The sequence below is a fragment of the Spea bombifrons genome, chromosome 4 (assembly GCF_027358695.1).
Source record: "Spea bombifrons isolate aSpeBom1 chromosome 4, aSpeBom1.2.pri, whole genome shotgun sequence".
Classification (NCBI taxonomy): Eukaryota; Metazoa; Chordata; class Amphibia; order Anura; family Pelobatidae; genus Spea; species Spea bombifrons.
This window is the reverse complement of record NC_071090.1, coordinates 46,090,722-46,110,658: the sequence shown is the minus strand read 5'-3', so window position 1 is coordinate 46,110,658 and position 19,937 is coordinate 46,090,722. Positions and strand designations below refer to the sequence as shown.

Genomic DNA, 19,937 nt, shown 5'->3' with positions numbered 1-19,937 from the left:
ACCATAGCAGATTATAAGCCTTAATTGGGTGGATGTTCAAACAGAGGTCAGAATGGGTGCAAGGTAGCACCATTGGGCAGAGCAACAATTGCTCTTCTTCCTGTACGGTACGATGGAAAGCTATGGTTAAGACAAAGATACTTAATTGTAACACGAATTAAGTGGTTAGGAAACCACTAAAGAAAAACCTTAAATGTGTGTACCTGCCATCAAGACATAACCATGTACTATCTACATGTTAAAGCTATGGCAGGCTAATCTTCTGCCAGGAGAGGATTGCGATGAACCAACAGTGAATTCATCCAGAAAATGTGTTCCTTTAAATAGCAGTATGAGAGAACCCAGTAACAGTGGGATGATATCTTAGTAACAGATGCCATACGGTGAAGACTGTGACAGCTCAGAGACAAGATATTGTGATTTGTGCAGATCTCATCAGTCCAAATTTAACACACTCAATTAAGTTGTCACTACACAGGATAGTAAATCAGCCGAATAACTGAACAAACATGCTTGAGAAACAGCTAAGTCATTAGCATTGCAGGTCAGGAAGACTTGGCCATGTGAATCAGAAGAAGACTATGGAGGGGAGGTTACGAGTATTCGTTAATCGAGAAGAAAGGGTAGAATGTGAAATACTTATTCATACCCATTATATATGCTGCCTCAAAACAGTATAATAATAAAGAACATAATTCCCAGAATTTCTACTTTTTCTTGTTAATTCCAACAGCTTTAAGGAGTTTTCTATTATGTTCTAGATTCCCATTAATATCTAGATATAGTATAGATTTTTTTTTATTAAAACAGCTTCAAAACATAAAATGATTATTAAGTGTACATATTGTCCTTTAAGAGTTGCTTACCATTCAGATACCCAGTATGGTGTACCACTGTGTTGTTCTATCTTTATATCACATTCTGATCTAAGCTGTCCAAAACACTTTAATATAAATCAAACCTTTAAAACATTGACTACGCCCTAGAGTCAATAGATGAAACATTCAAATGATTACCTAGGGCTTCCCAGATATTTTACCCAAACTATTAAACATCTGCCCGAGATAGATTTTGGGACCCCTTATCTGAGCAAGTTGTCTTATATTGATTTCAGATGAAAAAGCCTCCATGAAACATGACTTTGCAAGAAAAACAAGAACAAAGAGGCTATAGAATGCAAATAAATGCGCCCATTGCTGTGTATTGTAGAAATCTGAATTTACCAGCAAAGGCTTACGTAAAATGACTTGTTCCAAAGTTAAGTGTCACAGTGTATAATCTCTTGGCTGCTCTTAATGCTTTTTATGGACATAATACAGAGGCTATCTTTTTTTTTTTTCTTTATAAACATTCCCTTCTCAGATTTTTATTACACATCTTTTTCACAATAGCTGTGACCTCTTTGTTTAGGCTCTGAGTTCAGATATTCACATTTGGTGTGTGTAGAGCAGAAATTCAGGCCCATGGACAATAGAAAAATAACACAGCCTTCTTATCCTCCCATAATCTCAAAACCCTGACGCAACCCGTTTATTGCCTTGCTGCAGCATTTATTGTATCTAAAGCAGCACTGGACCACTGTTTTCTTAGCCGTCTCCATAATACCCATCTTGTCCCTTTACCAATCCATCATGCATGCTGCTGTCAAACTACATCTCCTCACTCATCTCAAAATAGACGTTTATCTGGTCCGTCTAGTCATCTGATCTTCTTCCACTGCTGATTTCTACCACTAATACAAGCTGCCCCAAAATCCACTGCAATACCCTTCCCCATCTTACATCACTTCCTCTCTCATCTCCAGTCCTGCAAAAAAGAAATCCATTAAGACTTACTTCTTCAGGGCTAAATATACTTTGGAATAACAATTCAGAGAAGGGGTTGCAATTAAAATTAAGACACAGCGTAGTGGAACGGTCACTTGGATAAAACCAGGAATTTATCACACGTGATGGTGCACCATCAACCAAAAACGCCAAACAAGAGAGGAAGGTGTGTTTTCTCTCTTCTTTGAAATTCAGAAAAGGGGTTATGGGGGAGTATGTGTATTTTCGTAATGCAAAATTCCACTACATAGCAGTATGATTAGTGTCTCTATTAGTCCATTAATTTAGGAACAATTTTCTGGAAGATTAGCCAATTAAGTAACCTATTGGCATACCTCATCTCAGAGCACAGTCTATGAAGACATATTTGTAATCTCTTGCAAAGTAAACATCAAAATAATGGGTTAGTTATCTGTTGTGGGTTCCATGGGGGTCCACCAGATTAATAAACACCTTGTGACGTAGATTACTAAACTATGCTAAGAAAAAAAACACAATATTACAGGTATACCTTTAATAGTTGGAGAACTATTACATTTTCGTTAAGTTTCATTTACAGAATCATCTAATTAATGGTACAGTTTAAACTAACATTTTTTTGTGTGAAATAGCAAGCAACGAATATCCCAGACAAGTATATCTCCAACTTAAAAAGTATTTTTTTAGCTGTAATTTTAGAAAAGATGCGGTCTACCTTCTCTACCAATGAAGGGATAAAAAAAAAAAAAAAAGAAAACTATAAGAATATGCTATCTCAGAACACAGAAGTCTGTTTTTTTTTTATCAAAGATACCAGGAGGCTGTAAGATGCAAGCATACACAGAGCTGGGTGCAATATTGTGATTTAAAAAAATCCCATAGTGTCACTGTTATTCCCCTTCGAACTCAGAATAGAATGTAAGCTCACAAGAGAAGAAAGGACTTTCGTCTCTTTCTGTACCAGTATATCTTATGTGTTCATGTTATTGTTAATTTTCTATAGCTCAAATGTTAATATTGTTAATTTTTTATAATTCTTTATGGCAATAGCGATGCTAATGTGACTGTTATAGAATCAGCAGACACTACAAATAAAACCTAACAAACAGAAAACTTCTTGCGTGAATAAGAGTGTGACCAAACTTAATGCGAACTCTGCCATGTTCCCATAGTGTTAGAAGAGTTGATTTAGTCACTGATTATTCAACACAAGCTACAAGACTACAAATATTTAGAATTTACAAATTTCAATGAAATCTGGTCCACAATGGGAGAGCAAAATACTAAATCAACACTTATATCGACTACTGAAGCTGAAAAGAAAAAAAAAGGGGGGGGCAGGATATTGATCGCTTCATGCTTTTTTTTGAAAAATGTCCAACTGTGGCGCAACCTTATGTTAGAAAAATAAAGTTCATTTTATAACACTTGATGACTAAATATACTTGCCTTTTGTACTTAAGTGCTAATTGTGTTATTTCTGAAACTGTCCATTTCGTGCTTGACACATCTGCATGAAAATGCTTAAAGTGTAAAAGTACTGGAGTACACACCATGTGGTTCTGTGACACTATTAAGAGAACCACAAAAATAAGCCCATCCTGTATACGAAACAAAAGCCTGCCGCTTCTTTAAATTGAAAACCGCATAGGTAGGTCTAAGCAGCTGCAGTAGACATGCTATTTTACAAACATTATATATTTGTGAACCCAGTCATGCAAACTCTGTGTAGATTAAGGAGAGAATCTTAGAGTCCCAGATTAAATGGGAATTAAACCAATCATTAACATACCATGTAATAAATATTACAAAGGCTTTGATCTGCAAGCCAGAAGTCATTTATGTATCTGAATCAAAAGAAACAAAGGAAAGAGATGTCATACAAAAGAAAAAAAAACATGTGGTCACCTGCTTGAAGAGAAGTATGGAATTTAAAAAAAAATGTTCATGGTCCATTTGTAACAGGTTTTATCCTAAACATTACTGGAAAAAAAATGTCTGAAGTTATTTCCACACACCGTATGTTCTAAGCTAGATCCATCTTTAAAATGGCTGAACCCCATAACTTTAGGATTATGTAAATATATAGTCCTGGAATAAACGCTACAAAAAGCAACAATGGAATTAAGCCAAACTGTCTCCTTAAAACGTAGAGAAAAATGGAACATCGTGAAGCTTCAAATTTAGATATTTCATTCTCTTGCCTTACTTATAACCTGTTAATTTCAGTGCATTGTATGGGTCAACATTATGGTCTCTCCTAATAACATTTATGTAGTGTCCATCGACTCCATGTTAGCAGAGGAAGTATCTTTCTGAATACTTTCAAAAATGGCTGAGAGCTCAGGATTTGAGCTGATCTGTGACTGGAATTCACTCATCAAAGGGCTTTTTTCTGCTTCGGGAATGGTTAAAAGTGCTGCAACTGCTCTCATCGCAGAACGCTTCAATTCATCCTGTTTCTCAAACTCTTGCTTCACAGAATTTGCTTTCACCTGTAAAGGAAAATGTTTAATGTAAATGAAATATTTAGATTAACAGGATTTCTAAATGTGAAGTATCAATGGAAGGACATTTGAAATACCTCACAAACCTCATTTGAGGTTACTAGATTTCTCTTAACATTCGGTATATCCCTGCTTTTATGGCAAATCCCACATAAGCATGAAAACTAGTCCTGCTGTTTACATAGTCTGCGTTAAAAGTGAAGTCAAATTATTACAGTAGAATGCTTAATACATTAATGTATTGTATTTTAAATCAACCTGGGAGCTCAAGGTTCAAGTGTCAATGCGAGTAAGTAAATAGTTCAATGCATATAAATATACATATATATCATATGACATTTCAACTCTAATTTGCATTCACATAAATAGTTGCCTTCTTGCACTTGAGAAGGGAGGTACACGCCAAGAGCACTTGACCCTTGAGCTGCACACAGACAGTACATACTTCTCACAGGTTGGGAAAGAAAGGATTTTACCTTTGTTGTACACGTGGCACGTAAAGGTTCTACTAATCTATCCAGTCTCTGTAACACTGCACTTGGGCACAAGGTAGAGAGCCTTACCAACATTAAAAATGTCAGCATCTAGACGATAGGGGAAAAAAAAAATATAGAAATATTATTGTATGCCAAAATACATATTAAAAAAAGTTTAGAACACTTTCAATAATTCAATCATTTGCATGCTAAATTATGATTACTCCTACAACTAATGGACAACATTTATATATTTTCTGAAACACACTGAATTCTTTCCTAAGAATTTCTGAAATATGATCTTACATACCTTTATGTCATAGTGATCCTTTAAACCATCTTCAACATGGTTAAGGAATTCAAAAATATCTAGTCTGTCCAGACAGCTGTCCAGGAGCGTATACATGCACTCAAAAGCAGCTTTTCGGATATCCAATCCATCATCAACTGTATGTTTAAAAGGACCCATTTCAACCTGAAATTATAACGTGTTGAAACACTTCATAGAGTGAAGTTTAGACATTTAAGACAGTGAGACAACAAAAAGGTAAGCTAGTGTTGATCTTGACTAACCTCTCTTATTAGTTCCTTTCTGACTTTTGTTTCATTATACAAATGAGGAAGCACAGAATCAAGCAAATCTCTGATTAGCGATGGCTTATTATGAGCAGCAGAATTGAATGTCACAAGGGCTACTCGTCGTACATTTAAATCAGGATCCTCCAAAGTCTTCAGAAAATCACCTATTAAAAATAAAAGCAGTTACAGATCTACTGAATGTGTAAAAATAAAAGTGTGTATATATATATATATATACATATATATATATATATATATATATATATATATATATATATATATATATATATATATATATATATATATATATATATATATACATATACATACATACATATATACATACACATACATACATACATATACACATACACACACACACACTTGATGTGTATCTTGTATGAAAGTTACCTGTCACGACCAAGAGTGGGTACTGTTATGCCCTCAAATAAAAAAAAATACAGACCTTTGGTCTTTAGGTTTGCCTGGTGAATGTAAGTGTTTGGCAACGCTTCCTTATTTATCTTTACGCGGAAGAGATTTTCATCACCCACACAATAACGTATTTTGAGTGTGACCCAATATACACATATAAATACATTAAGTCATGTCTCAAGGGTGCCTTAAAGTGACAGGGGTAAGCATCTGATCAGTTTCATGAAAGTCCCCTGAACCAGGGAATCAACAATCTTTAGCAATTTAATTATAAAAGAAAGAGAAATTGTATGCAGAATAAAAGTATTCAAGAAACCTCTCCTAGAACAGATATCAAATGTTTTAGATATATTGACAATATTTACCAATGCAGTTCTTTAGCAGCGGGTCAATGGGTTGCGGGTGGTCAGAAATTGTAAACTTAACTGCCGTCACTACCGAGCTTCGAGCATAAGATGAACCTAGGGAAAAATGTAGAGCTTAGCATGCATGCAATTAAAGCACAATACAAGATGTGCTTCACAATTACCAAGGCATAATTAATGTAAGCCATCAGCTATCCTTAGAAGGAAATCGGGACACATCAGATTACTTAAAACAAGGCTGCCAGCATCAACACGACAAAATCCACAAACCTACTCTTGATGTCTGTGTGTGTGAGAGGGCTGTTGGGAGGTTAATGTTACTTACCTCCCATAATCAGATCTAAAGAGATTGGTAGGAATCTACTTTAGGTATTTAAAAAAAAATACAAATAAAAAAGTCCCCTGAAAGGAATGCATCCAAAGCGGTCAAGTTTTGGTTATGGCAGATTTGTATCCCTGCTTAAAAGGGCCACCACAGCCATCATATGTACTTGAGTACGGATGTTAGCTGAATGTCTCAAATTTTATCCCCTTTGCGAAAGCATATACTTTTTGTCAATGGGGCTGTAGAGGACATTAGACTGTTTCTTTAACTGTATAAAAATAAAATGGATTAAAAAATGTGTAGTTTAAGTATTCCCTCTACACAGAGAAGCAATAACATTTTCAGGATTACAGTTTTGCATAACTTTGAGAACATCTAAAGACACTGCTTTTGTTGTCTAAGGTAATCATGAAGTCAACTAAACATTCTTATCAGCTCATATAATCTACATGAAATTGGCCACTTGTTTCATGATAAAAGTTATGGAAAAACAGAAGAGGCAATGTGGCATACCTGCAGCCAAGTAACCTTTAAGCCGTGGCAAGAGAGTTTCAGGATCTATTAAAGTTAGTTTGCCCAAGCATTCAGCAACCACATTCCTGGTTCCTTCCTCTGCACATTCACAATGTTTCAAAAGTAATGACCAAACGTTCTCCACATACGGTTTAAGGCCTGCTACTGAAGCAGAGCTTATTATTTCCTTCAGTGAATGAAGTAGAAGATATTGCCTTTTAGGTTGGCTAGTTATCTCTTGTAACACAAATGGCAAATATTCAGGAAGGTTTCCCACACTAATGCTGCCTAATGCATAAGATGCAGCAGACTTCACTTCTTCACTAGGAGATGAAAATGCTTCCAAAATCACAGACTTCAGCTCCAGTTGCCCACTCAGATCAATATGATGTCCAACCTCGCCTAGAGACAGCAGAGCCAGAAGACGTATAGAATCTGTAGACCTGGAGTTCTTTACATCCTGGATAAACTGGCCAACCACAGCGGGCCCTTCTTTAGGACATGCTCTAGTAAGTGCTGCTACACATTTGGCAATAGAATAATAGGACTGTTTGTGGGTAAGTGAAGTACTCTGCGCATAAACAGGACCTGTCAGCATGCGCAGCAAGTCCATATAGCCTAAACTTGACGTTCCAGTCACCACTAAAGCTTGGAAAAATTCTAGCATTGCACTAAGTGCGCCTCCTTGAAGTAATGGTGACCGCACCAAGCCAATAAGTTCTTTGAGAATTGAACCACTAATCTTTGACAGGGAGGATGGGTATACCTTAGCCAATGTTGTAAGAAAACTAATGGCCATCTGAGAAACATGCATATCACTTTCACTTATAAGAGGCGGAAGCTCATCAAGCACTGCATCGATCATTGCTGGAGTCAGGCTGTCGCTATAATTTTTTATTAAAATATCTAAAGCAGACAGGGTTCCCAGTTTTAAAGCTCTCTGGTTCTTCCTTAGAAATGAGGCCAGAATAGGCACACCTTCTCCCAAGATTGGCCTTAGATCAATTTTCAGTGGAGATCCAGCAATAAGTGTTAGAGCTTTTACTGTGGTCAATCTTGTAATCTCATTCTTTAGTCTCTCAAGGAAAATTTGAAGAGTACTGGGGAGATCACTACCCAAATTATCACCAAGACTACAAATGATCTGACCCATGCAGGAAATTGCACGTTCCTTTACTTCCTGATCAATGTCTGCAGCCTTTAGTCTCTTGATTGTACACGTAAACAAATCTTTTATATACGGAGTAGCATCAAATGAAGAAGGTTGGTCCAGGGGTCGAATTACTTTTACAAGTTGTTGAGTAACCAAGAGAGCTTCTGATGTAATTTTGTAGAATGGATCACCAACACATATAACAACGGGCAAAACTAATGCCTGTACATGTAGGTGGAAGACTTGAGGAGAATGGTTGCAAAGGATTACATGAAGACACGATAATGCATCTATCTTCAGGTTAGAAGAACTTGACTTGTCATTTAGCGAAAAGATGATTCCTACAAAAAAGAAATATCTTTAATTACACATTTGTGATGATCAAATAAAAAGTGCAATTTACGTCATTTGTAAGACATGAAAATCTTGCATTTTGACTATAAAAGGTTACATAGAATTTTTGTGAATAAGATTAAGCTGATTAACCCAACCATGAGATAAATAATACCCAGGTGGACTCAGAAGAGGCCGTTTGAACCTTTAAGTATAAATGTATAACTAGGGAAAATATAATTTATAAATTATGGCATATAACTATGCCTTCCCATATGATGCATGGCTTTCCTTAAACATAGCTTTATACATAAGTCCATGTAGTTATCCATTATTATCAACACGGAATAGACGTGGAATGACTACATGGGCACAGACTTCTAGATCGGACTTATTTTGACACATATGGTCAATCGCTTGTTCCGAGTATATATGCCTTTTCTGTTTTTAACTTTGGGATTGAGATTTTGATATAATTAAGGGGGATTGCAGTGCTGGTGGTACTAATATATATATATATATATATATATATATATATATATATATATATATATATATATATATATATATATATATATACACCCCTTTAATTGTTCCGAAACAATTATAAATAGCTTTCCCTAGATAAATTGTAAAGGTTGTAACCTACAACTACAGTAATTGACCTGGTCTCCGAGGGGAAGTTTTTTTGTTTTTTTCTTCTTCTTACCGGGCACTAAAACTGGAATGTGCTGTGTCAAAGCTCCAGGCAACACATTGACCAACTCTGTCAGCATGTTAAAACAACACTGGCGAGTCTTCACGCTCTTCTCCTTCATTTGTTTATGAAGGGCTTTTACAATATTTGGAACCTGAAACAAGGGTAAAACATTTAGTCAATAAAAGGATTGGTACAGAAACACTATCATAGTAACTGCAATTAAAGAATTCCTAAACAAATTAAGCTCCCGCACCCAGGCCTCATTTTCCCGGTGTGTAAAGCCTCCTGAGCCCACAAATACATGCCTTATTCAACAATATTTTCCACCAAAATGGAAATAGTAAGACTTCTTTACCATTTTGACAGAATGATATTGGAGTATTATGAACAAGAATGTAGGTTTTATTTCTTGAAACTAAAAACAAAAACGTGTTTTTTTTTTAATACGGTTTTAGTTTTGTTTCAGTTTTCTACCTGGAATGACAAACATGGCTTTGCGTAAACAGAGGAAAACATAACATTTCTTACTGACCTGACTCTGCAGCATTGTCAAAGGAGTTTCTCCTTGCTCCATTGCATCAGGGTCACAGAGCCAACTCTGAACTGGCCTAGTCTGTTTCAAAAGCGAGAGGTATGCATGGAAAACATCAGCTTTCACATTTTCTTCCCGTTCCTTGAACCTGGCTATTAGCGCTGGGGACACGGTCTTGTAGAACTCTGGCAGCATCTCATGACGAGTGCTGACTACAGCATCCAAGCACTTAGCAGCTGCACGTCTTACTTTCCAACTCATATCATCATCATCACTGTATTCATCATCACTTCCTAGTACAGAAGGGGAAAAATGCTTATGAAGAGATACAGTTCTACTGACATTTGCATTCATGTTCAAGAATCCTACATACTCAAACATTCCAAATGCTAAATAACAAATGTAAATGTCTTAAACGAAGACAAACTTTTGACAAAACATTTATGAAGGTAAATGCAACAGGTGGAAATGTATTTTAAAAATAGAGAAACACAGGCAAATGGTTATATTCGGAAACAAGATTGAAGAGTAACAAACAGTATCAACTATAAGAGTATTACCATATTTCCCCCATGTTTTTTCGAAAAACTCAGGGGGTAAAAACAGGGTGCGTCTTATACAGTGGTTGTAGATTTTTTTCCCCTGCTTACCTCTGTATTGCTCAGCAGTGTCTCTTGTTCTGTCAAGGAGACACAGGAATCCAGTGGAGTCGCGTGAATGTACATCACATGACTCCGCTCCGTTCCTGCTCCCCTGGGCAGGACAAGGGAAGTTCGAGCAACTGAAAGTGATGTGCATGTGTTGGCTGCTTGTGCATGATAGGCGTGTGATTTCTATATTAAATATACATGATTTCTAACAGCAATAATACTCCTATCATGCCCAGGTATATCCAGATTCCAGCACAGCTAACATCACACTCATCCTGGAACCTGGGCATGATAGAAGTCTAATTATCGGGCCTCAAAATTAAGGTGCGTCTTATACATGGGAGCATCTTATACATGGGGAAATACGGTAACTTAAAAAGGCATGCAATAAAAATAAGCAACACATTTTTACCAAAGGAAGAAAAAACACACTTAAATGAACTGATTTTGTGACTGCAATAACACAAGATTTAAGTATACTGCACAGCTGTCTTTTCTTCCACTCACACAAACAAAATTGAGTTGTGGACAACACACTAAGCAGTACCTTGGTCATCATCATCAGCACCGTCAGCATCCATTGCATTTTCATCATCGTCTTCATCATCATAATTGTAATTAGGGTCATATGTTAAGTATTTTAGACATATGTTTATTATGGTAGACACATGTGGATATACTTCCTTAGGGCATCTATATATATAAAAAGTTATTTTGGTTAGACAAACTGAAAAGATTTTACAAGTTCTTCCACTGAATAAAGCTGCTAAAAACACCACATTAATTTTTTACTTGCATTTCAGAATTTTTAAGATTCAAAATTAGAGGTTTCTACAATCTCCAAACGCCAGACCCCTCACTAAACAAGCAACTTGTGTTTATTAAGAAGCCACAGCTACACTAGATACTAAAAGGAATAAAGAAGGTCAGCAGCTACCATGAATTCTTACAACCGAGTCTTGTTGGATTAATATGTACTGCAGGAAAGGTGCTAGCTGTAAAAGCAGAGTTGGTGAAATTTTATATTAATTTCACGAACTGAAATTATGCAGAGCGATTAGGCCCTTTTTGCACAAGAAACGTGTCAGGATTGATACTGTTTACATGTTACATTACAAATTTCTTACTTTCTGTTTAAAAAATCTTCTGCTCTACGGCGTCACAATACATTTAACAAAAAGCTAGATCTTAAATTAAATATAAAATCCACCAAGGAGCATAGGGATAATATTCCAAAACCGAACCCACAATTAAATGAATTGTCTACCTACACACAACTACTCCGAGATTAGCAAATTTCATCAAAGACCATAACCAACAGATCTTAGATATCAGAAAGATCCTATGCAATTAGGGAACAGTAAATGTTACCTTCTCACAAAAGATTCAAATGCTTGAATGCAGTATTCTCGGAGTTCATCGTCATCAATGTTACAGAATTTAACAACGAGCGGAATAATTTTTTCCAGATATTCACCTAGAAGAGTAGCGTTAGAATATGGTCATATAGCCAACATATACAAAAAGTATAATTAAAAATAAATAAATAAAAAAAAAAAGCTTACGGTCTTACCTATTCTGTGTCCTGCTTGCCTACTAATTGCAGCTATGCACTGTATGTATGTTCTAGTAGTAGACATGGTATCATTTTTAGACAGTTCTGCCAGAAGATGCTCAATTAGATCAATGAACACTATATTGCCACAACTCATTACGAGATGGCCAAGAGCAATAATGGTTCTTTTTCTCACTGCCAGTCTTGGGCTTGTCAACTGTGGAAGCAGACAGCTTAGAATCGAAGGATGAAAATTAACAAGAAGTCCACCCTGTCTAGGAAGAAAAATAAAACAATCTCAAGAAAGCAGTCTCTCAAATGGTGGATATTTAATTATGAATTCTGGGGGAAACTTATGTGTGGTATTCACACACAAAAATACTTTATATTCACAGTTTCCTCTGCTACCTAGATGTACAACAGAGATTAGGGCAAATATTCACTTATATGGCTTTGTTTTTAAATACCACAAATAACAGTATGTAAAAACTAGGTGAGCATGGTGAGCATTAAATACATTTTTTTTAAAAAGTTAGGCAAAAAGAAAAAAAAAAAAATGTTGTAGTTTATAAAAAATGTGCAGTGCTTACCTGCTAAGCATATCAGCCATAATGTCTAAGGCTTCAAGCTGAACAGACACGTCTTCTTGCTTTGCAATAGCACTTGTGAGGCGTCCAGTAATCTTTTTGCAAACATTTGCAGCAAGAGCAGATCCTGTGTAATCAGATAAAAATAATGTTTTACCATAAACATTAGTGTGTCCTATTTTGGAATATTAAGGATATTTATTTAGCACTGCATAGAAAATATACAAATAACTGTGCCTTGTTACATTATGGGACATTTGGTTAATTAGGCTGTGCAAGGAAAGGGCTGAATAAACTCTACACGTTTGTGAGCTGAGCAAACACACAAATAAACAAAAATACACAAGGGAAGTTGCCCTGATAGCACACCACACATCATGCCTTTTTAAAAGCAGAAGGTAACTCGCTTTTCTTCTCTCAAAGCTCACATATGCACAAAACATGACATTTATAAACCAGAGACTGTGGCAATTTTCCCTAGCATCAAACTAAATTGGTGTAGATAAAATACAGAGTGATTATATATACACCACACAGGAAGCTATAAAGTTTGTGCATGAAGATAACTCAGTTTGGGAAAAGGGCACTTTAAGTAACATTTTAAATGGACTAATGTAGCAATCCCTTCAAGCACTATAAGCCAATGCACTCCCATGAACAGAAGAGTAGGAAAATGGGGGTAAATTTTAAAAATCAATAAAAGTGTCCCAATTTAAACCTGGGTTGCAAATTCCCTAAAGCCGAGTCATCTAAAATCTTACAGCAAACTTCTTTCTTGTTTAATATCAGCTTATTTTTCTCACCTGTGGCTAAGTAGATTTGTCTGGTGCCAATAAGCAAGTATCTTTATAATAGTGTAGTGTGATATTTGTTTCTAAGCTATTTTTTTTGGGGGGGGGGGTTGTGAAGCAATATCTAGAAACTTATATAATATATATAATTACATTTTAATAACTGCTACAGCATTTCTGACAAGTCAGGAGCACTGAAGCTTTGAACGCATTCTCGATGAGGACTCTAAAGTGCCATTTACTCAATATGCTAAGAAACACCTAGAGTTCTTCTATGTGCTAATGATTGCCTTACTCCAATCCGGGCATGCACAGACTATCAATATTATATTTTTCCCCTCAATAAACACATAAATAGTTCTTTGATATTGTAGAAAGTACAGATTTTTTTCAGGAAGGCAGATCTTACCGCTGGATGCTGGGGGAAGCTCTCCAATTACAGTTTTAAGTCCAATGCTAGATATATCTCGCAACTGCTCCTTGTCTGAAAGCATGTTGGTGCAGAGGGTATCTACTATTGTCTCCACTTGATACTCCTTTACTTTACTAACAAGAGGGCCGAGGCTATTAGAACAATAAAAAAAAAATCATATTTTATTATACTTAAGATAGTTATTGATTTAAAAAAAACAAAAATTATGAAGTCATTGTGAAGCTGAAGATAGCAGAGGATAATTTTACAGATTTATAGTAAAAGCTGATGACATTATTGGAAAGCACATCAGATAGTATGATATAACTGAAATGTGTTTCTTATTTCAAGCGAGTTTAGTTAAAGTAAGAATCACCCCTCATTGAGTTAACAATTTTGCAGGGTTGGCCTTGGACATACAAAACTAGAGCAGAATGGGCTTTAAAAAGATTTACTACTTGATAAACAAAAGCAAATATGATCTTAGGCAACTGAAAAAATACGCAATAAAAGTTACTAACCATTTCACAGCCAAATTCTGCACTTCACCATTTTTATCTTCCAAGAGTTTCAAAATCATCTTTACCACTTTCCTCTCACTGTCATCATCCAGCTTGATTGAATCTTTTTGAAGCTCTGTCATCAAATCATTAGTTGCCATGAATCTAAAATGCACAGTTAATAGAATATTAATGAAAACATGTTCCCAGAACACACCACATAGCATTTCACATCAGATACCATTTATGATGCATTTTTACAAATAGAGAGCAAACAGATTACATAGCACAATTACAATTTGTGACAAGATAAGCAATTACGTTACAAATAGACATATATAATTTGGTAAATTAATAATAGTCAAATACCCCACAAAGGGGGAAAAGAAAAAATGTCGGTGCGCTAAGCTAGTCTCAGGCTCAAATAATACAAATGTATAATATGAGGCCTACCAAACAGTGTGAGCATGCTGCAAATACAGTGTGTTGGCTGTACAATGTATACAAAAAAACAAAATACTGTCTGCGCTTCTCACCCTAATAAAGTTGGCCACATGGCGGGTGAGCTTAATTATGCTTTGGCCAATTCATATAACCAAAACCTCTCATTAATATTATGTTTATATATTTGTTGCCAACTTTATTAAGGCAAGAAGCGCAGACAGTATTTTTTTTTTTTTTTTTTAAATACCCCACAAAGCACTCTGTGAGGGTCTGTTTAGAGCTGTTTTTTTTTTTATTTATTTAAGCCCCCCGAGGTCAGTGCTTCGCTGTGAAGAAAAAATAAAAAGTGCCAAGTGCTGTAAGCCCACTGTGGACACCAGGCACTGAAATACTCTATTGGAGGAAGGGGTGCCGCTCAGAAGAGCTACCTAAACACCAGACCTTTTAGGGGACTCGGCTCCACCATGGCATTTCAGTGTTCATATACGTACCCTGTGCCGTCATACAGTTTGTATTAATAAATCAAAATATAAAAAGTGAAAAACACATGCCCTCTGCCAAAAACAGTGAAATTGTGTGAAACAAAAATATATACAAAAGTGCTCCCCTAGGATTCCCCAGCCCTTCGGTTGGTGTGAATTTTTTTCCAGTATGCACCGTACACCAAGCCAAAAGGCTGGGACAAAAAATAAAAGGTGCTCACCGGCATGTGACACGTAAAAAGTGAAGTGCGCTTAACCTCACACTTTCAACCTGTACACAGCGCCCCGTCCCGGACCAGAGACCTAAAAGCATCCTCGGGGCTTCACGCTTTCCCAGTCCTAAGGCCAGAGGACCAAAACTTTCCCTCGCTCACAGGTACTCACTTGATCTTAGCCAAAAGGCCGAAAAGCGATCTAATGCAAACCAATGCTAGAGGGGAGTAAAAGCTTATGCACATTGCTGGGCAGATGTGTTTCACCAACTGTATAGAAGGGGTCATGTTAAAACCCATTACACATCTGGATACAACAACGAAAAAAGAATCATGAATTTTAAGATATTCCACTACAAAATGTGCATGTTAAAAAAAGCCAGTTTATGCTCTCCGCATCCGCTAAATAACAATGCATGCTTACTCTGTAAGCACTTTAATTTGCATTCTTCCAAAAAATAAAGCACTTATCTAACACAGAAAAGGCAGCCCTATTACAGAACTCCATAGTTTGACTATGAACGCTTCTCTCTGCACCGTATATACTCTCTTCCAAACACATCGCCTCCTAATGCATATGTGGGGGGTCTACGTAATACCTCATGCGTTTGCAAAACGCACAACATGAAAACTTAAAGGGACCATTGAGCTATTATACGTGTTTCACTCTAGAAATACCGGTACAGAAAGGAGAGAGGGCTCTTATGGTCATCTGATGGTCGGGGGAAAAAAACATTGGCTGTAAATATGGTTATAAAGAGCGGATATTATATTTGTAAAAGGCTCTTGACAGCACACTTCTGCCCCATTAAATTATAATATAAAAGTCCACATGGCTGAGTCGATCTCACAGTAAATGACACCCCAATGGAAATCTACAGTCCATTTCTTAGCAAATAGATCAGTACACCGTACTCCAGCGATGCACCAAAAATGCAGCAAAGGATTGGAGAAGCTGAATTGAATTAATGGATGAGCCATATGAATATATTTTTTGCCTAATTTCTGTATTAGATATGTTATAATATAGGATTAACCCAAGAAATGCTTAGGAATTGCTGGTATACAAAACGATAACCACGTAATCAGGAGAAAAACATTACGGCCGAGTTAGAAATGCACAGATTGTAAGCTCGGCTTCCACACCTTCTGTTTCAACATGTCATTGTATGTATGTATGACCTCAGTGTACAACACAGTGCAATATGATAGAGCAACAGCAAATATATTATACAACAAAAAAAAGCTTACATGAAGAAGCACATAGCGGCTCTGCGTAAAATATTTAAATGCTCAATTTCCAGGTGTGGCAAAAAAAAAAAGATTCTAACAATATACCCTAGGGCCATCTCACTTTAGAAATAATCCACATAAGCACTCCTGATACACATATTTAGAGCCTAATGACATTTTAAGCAACTATTTAACAGTATGTACAGAAAACCAGCAGTTTTCAACTTAAATGGACACTTCAGCAATCATATGAACTTTTACACACAGCATACCTGCACAGTCCCTTTAAATTTCATGGAGTCTTCATAATCCTCTTTTCCACACATTATATACTACACTTCAGCCACCCAATCAGTGGTCAGAGTTAGAAAACTGAGGAGGCTGACAGATGCAGCTTCTACTTCAGGTAAATTGTTTGGTTTCTTGAAGAATACAGCTCAAAGCACTTACAGAGCACTTTAAGACACATTCTTCTTTAGTAGGACTCTCAGGGACATTAAACAGTCCCTTTAAGGCTAAGTCAAGACCAATTTACCAATTCTTCCCGGAGAAGCTCATTGGAGTTTTGATGACTTACCATGCTGAACTTGTCCGCAAGCTTCTGTTGTGTGCCCCAAAGTATCAACAGTAATTATGTGCACCTACAGCCAGACTTCGCTTGAGAACTAATATACTTGTTTCAACAGTTGTCCGAGGTCCCCTCAACTGATGTACTAATTAAAAAAATAACTTAATACCAACTTTCCATAAGGGTGACTCAGCATGCCCAGATCATGGGCACACAAAACACACTGAGGGTCTCATTGGTATAGCAGGTTCTTGCTTAGCATTACATAATTTAAAATTCATTCCCAACAAACTATTTACTCTATTGCTATGTCGCGAGTCATGTTACCGGGACCAATAAAAGCCTATGTCCAGAGCCATCCATGAAGTGTATTTTACTTTTTCTTCCCTGCATGTTCAGATGCCAATAACTGAGCTAGAAGTCTGCACTTTATCCACCAAAAATCTCAATAAAAAAAAAACTTTCAAGTGAAAAAAAAATGCTATAACGACATTACAGCATAAGCATGGTACCCGTTTGTTAGCAAGACTTTTTCATTGCATTTATATGGGACTCATTATTGTTATCTTTTTATATAGCACCAATTTACGCAGCGCTTCTTACAGTACATACATTCGAGGTGTAGGACAAGTCTAGAATTGACAGACTGAGCCAAACCGATCTACACAAACACTGGATAAGCCAGGCAGCAAAATAATGCAGCAAGCCAAGACAACATTAGAACATGCAGGACTGTACATACAGCTAATTACAGTTCTTCTTAAGAGCGGTGATATTTTATAATCAGTGGCAGACCTTCACAATCTTCGCTGCCCACAGGCAACTTTCATTTTACATTACACACACACAAATATATATACATACATACATATATATATATAAATAGATTATATGTATAATAGAAGATTTGCAAAGCTACACAATTCCACCATAGTGAGTGACATACAAGGAACACATATTCTGCTTTTCTCATTGTGCAGTGCTGAGAAGACCGCCAGCGATATATGAAATAAAGATAACAAAGCTAAACGCATCAGGCCATGCAAATTCTACCAGCCACTTAGGCAGGCCTCACAAAGGGCTTTTTCATGCCAAGCGTTAGCTGCTATTATGTTTTAACTGCTCCACGTATCATACTCCCAAATAAGGACACTCCGTTAATACGGGGTATCCACACGTTATAGAGGTAGCGGCCGCGGCCTAGCTGTGCACACTGCCATACTGTAGTGTTACAGTGACAGCTAGGCCGCACCCCCGCCTATCAATGCCCAAGTCACACCACACACCCCAGTCCACGCAAATACGGGGTAGTATGACCACCCCTTTCAGCCACTGACACTTGGCCTCACCTGAAGTCCTTGTCGCTGGACGTCATTTTCTCCAGCAGGTTGGAGATGTGGTACGAGGCGCTGGCCATTGTGGCTGCTGCTTTTGCCTCCGGTGCTGTATCTCGTGCTCTTGCCCAGCTCCTGTCCTAGCCTCGCGCCTGAGGTCCCACCTGTCCAGCTGCAGCTACAAGCCAGACTCGCAGAGGAGGCTTGGAAGGGGGAGGGGAGGTGCGCGCACTCGGTCGACCCTTCCTCGCTGTACGTGAGCGTTCCCGGCCTATCCCCTCCCAGATCCGCCCGTTCACTGGAAAAAAAATCAACAGGAGGAAGGGCTAGACAAAACGAGTACCCGCCGAGCGTCTAAGCGGAATCCTCCGAGGGGCGGGATAGTTTCTTAATCTTAAACCCACATACAGCCCAGTAACGAAGAAGGCGGAATCTAAGCACGTCGAATAAGTCAAAGTTTACGACGTCTACCCAGTGGCCCCGACGTGAGATGGATTCTCTCATGTGATAGGTTAAACCATCTGTCAGTTACTCGAGGGCTACTGTGTGACAGTCCGTCTAAGACATTACCGACCCAAAGGCGGGGTTTGGTGTTTGACGTGCTCAATAGCCAATCAGCATGCTCTCTTCGTTTGGTTGGTGGACAATGGAAAGTTGTTGGCGCGTTGGACATCATATCGCGCTGTTGCGGTTTCAAAGGTCAAACTTCTCTCTTTATTATGGAGCCCCAACCCTCGCAAGTTTCTCCTCAGAGGTGGACTGAGCTGGCCCTACATAATGCATAGTTAAAGCGACTGTCTCAATAGACTTCCTTTATATAACTCTACAATGTAAAAGGACCTAAAATAATGTTCTTGCTGGAAAGCGTCTGTCTTCATAGACGTTTGTAATAAATAATGCAACTCAAATGCAAAGTCCTTGTTTAGTAAATAACCCTCTTATTATTATCTTTTATTTATATAGCGCCAACAATGTACGCAGCACACCTTACAATACATATGTTCAAAGGGTATGGCACAAATAAAATTGAATCTTACTATCTTCTTTATATGTTTAATGTTTTAGTTTGCATTGTGAAGTGAATAACAAGTTAATCCCGGTATGTTTTTAATTCAATGAACATCACAATAACTTTGTTTTTTTTTATTACTCCTGCTCCTCTTTGCATTTCTGCATATGGCAGCCCAGACCTCAAATGTGACCCGGGATCCTGATGAAGAGTCTCATTGTAGCCTTAAAATGTCAGTATACGTAAAGTAAAGGTTTGAAAATATTTATAGATCTGTAGTAGCCGTGGTAATTGTTTTAGCCGTGGTAAAAATGTTTTAACACTTTTGTGGTGCTCGTGTTTAGCTGTAGTTTTCTCCTCACCCAGTTAGTGAACCCACACAAGTTATATATTGTTTTTTTTCAGGTAGGGCTTTCTTCAGATACCATTTTTTGGAT

General features: G+C 37.2%; 1 protein-coding gene across 1 annotated transcript; it reads right to left on the bottom strand.

Annotated features, from left to right (window-relative positions):
- Nucleotides 1-3,620: 3,620 nt before the first annotated feature.
- On the bottom strand, nucleotides 3,621-19,024 carry CAND1 (cullin associated and neddylation dissociated 1). The gene is made up of 15 exons (XM_053462603.1): nucleotides 18,507-19,024; nucleotides 14,240-14,383; nucleotides 13,716-13,870; nucleotides 12,519-12,642; nucleotides 11,947-12,203; nucleotides 11,745-11,850; nucleotides 10,921-11,066; nucleotides 9,724-10,016; nucleotides 9,201-9,342; nucleotides 7,006-8,499; nucleotides 6,168-6,263; nucleotides 5,362-5,531; nucleotides 5,099-5,263; nucleotides 4,789-4,896; nucleotides 3,621-4,300 (listed from the first exon to the last, which is right to left on the bottom strand). The coding sequence occupies exons 1-15, from the start codon at nucleotides 18,572-18,574 to the stop codon at nucleotides 4,076-4,078; spliced, it is 3,693 nt and encodes a 1,230-aa protein (XP_053318578.1). The 5' UTR covers nucleotides 18,575-19,024; the 3' UTR covers nucleotides 3,621-4,075.
- Between the last annotated feature and the right edge of the window lie 913 nt (nucleotides 19,025-19,937).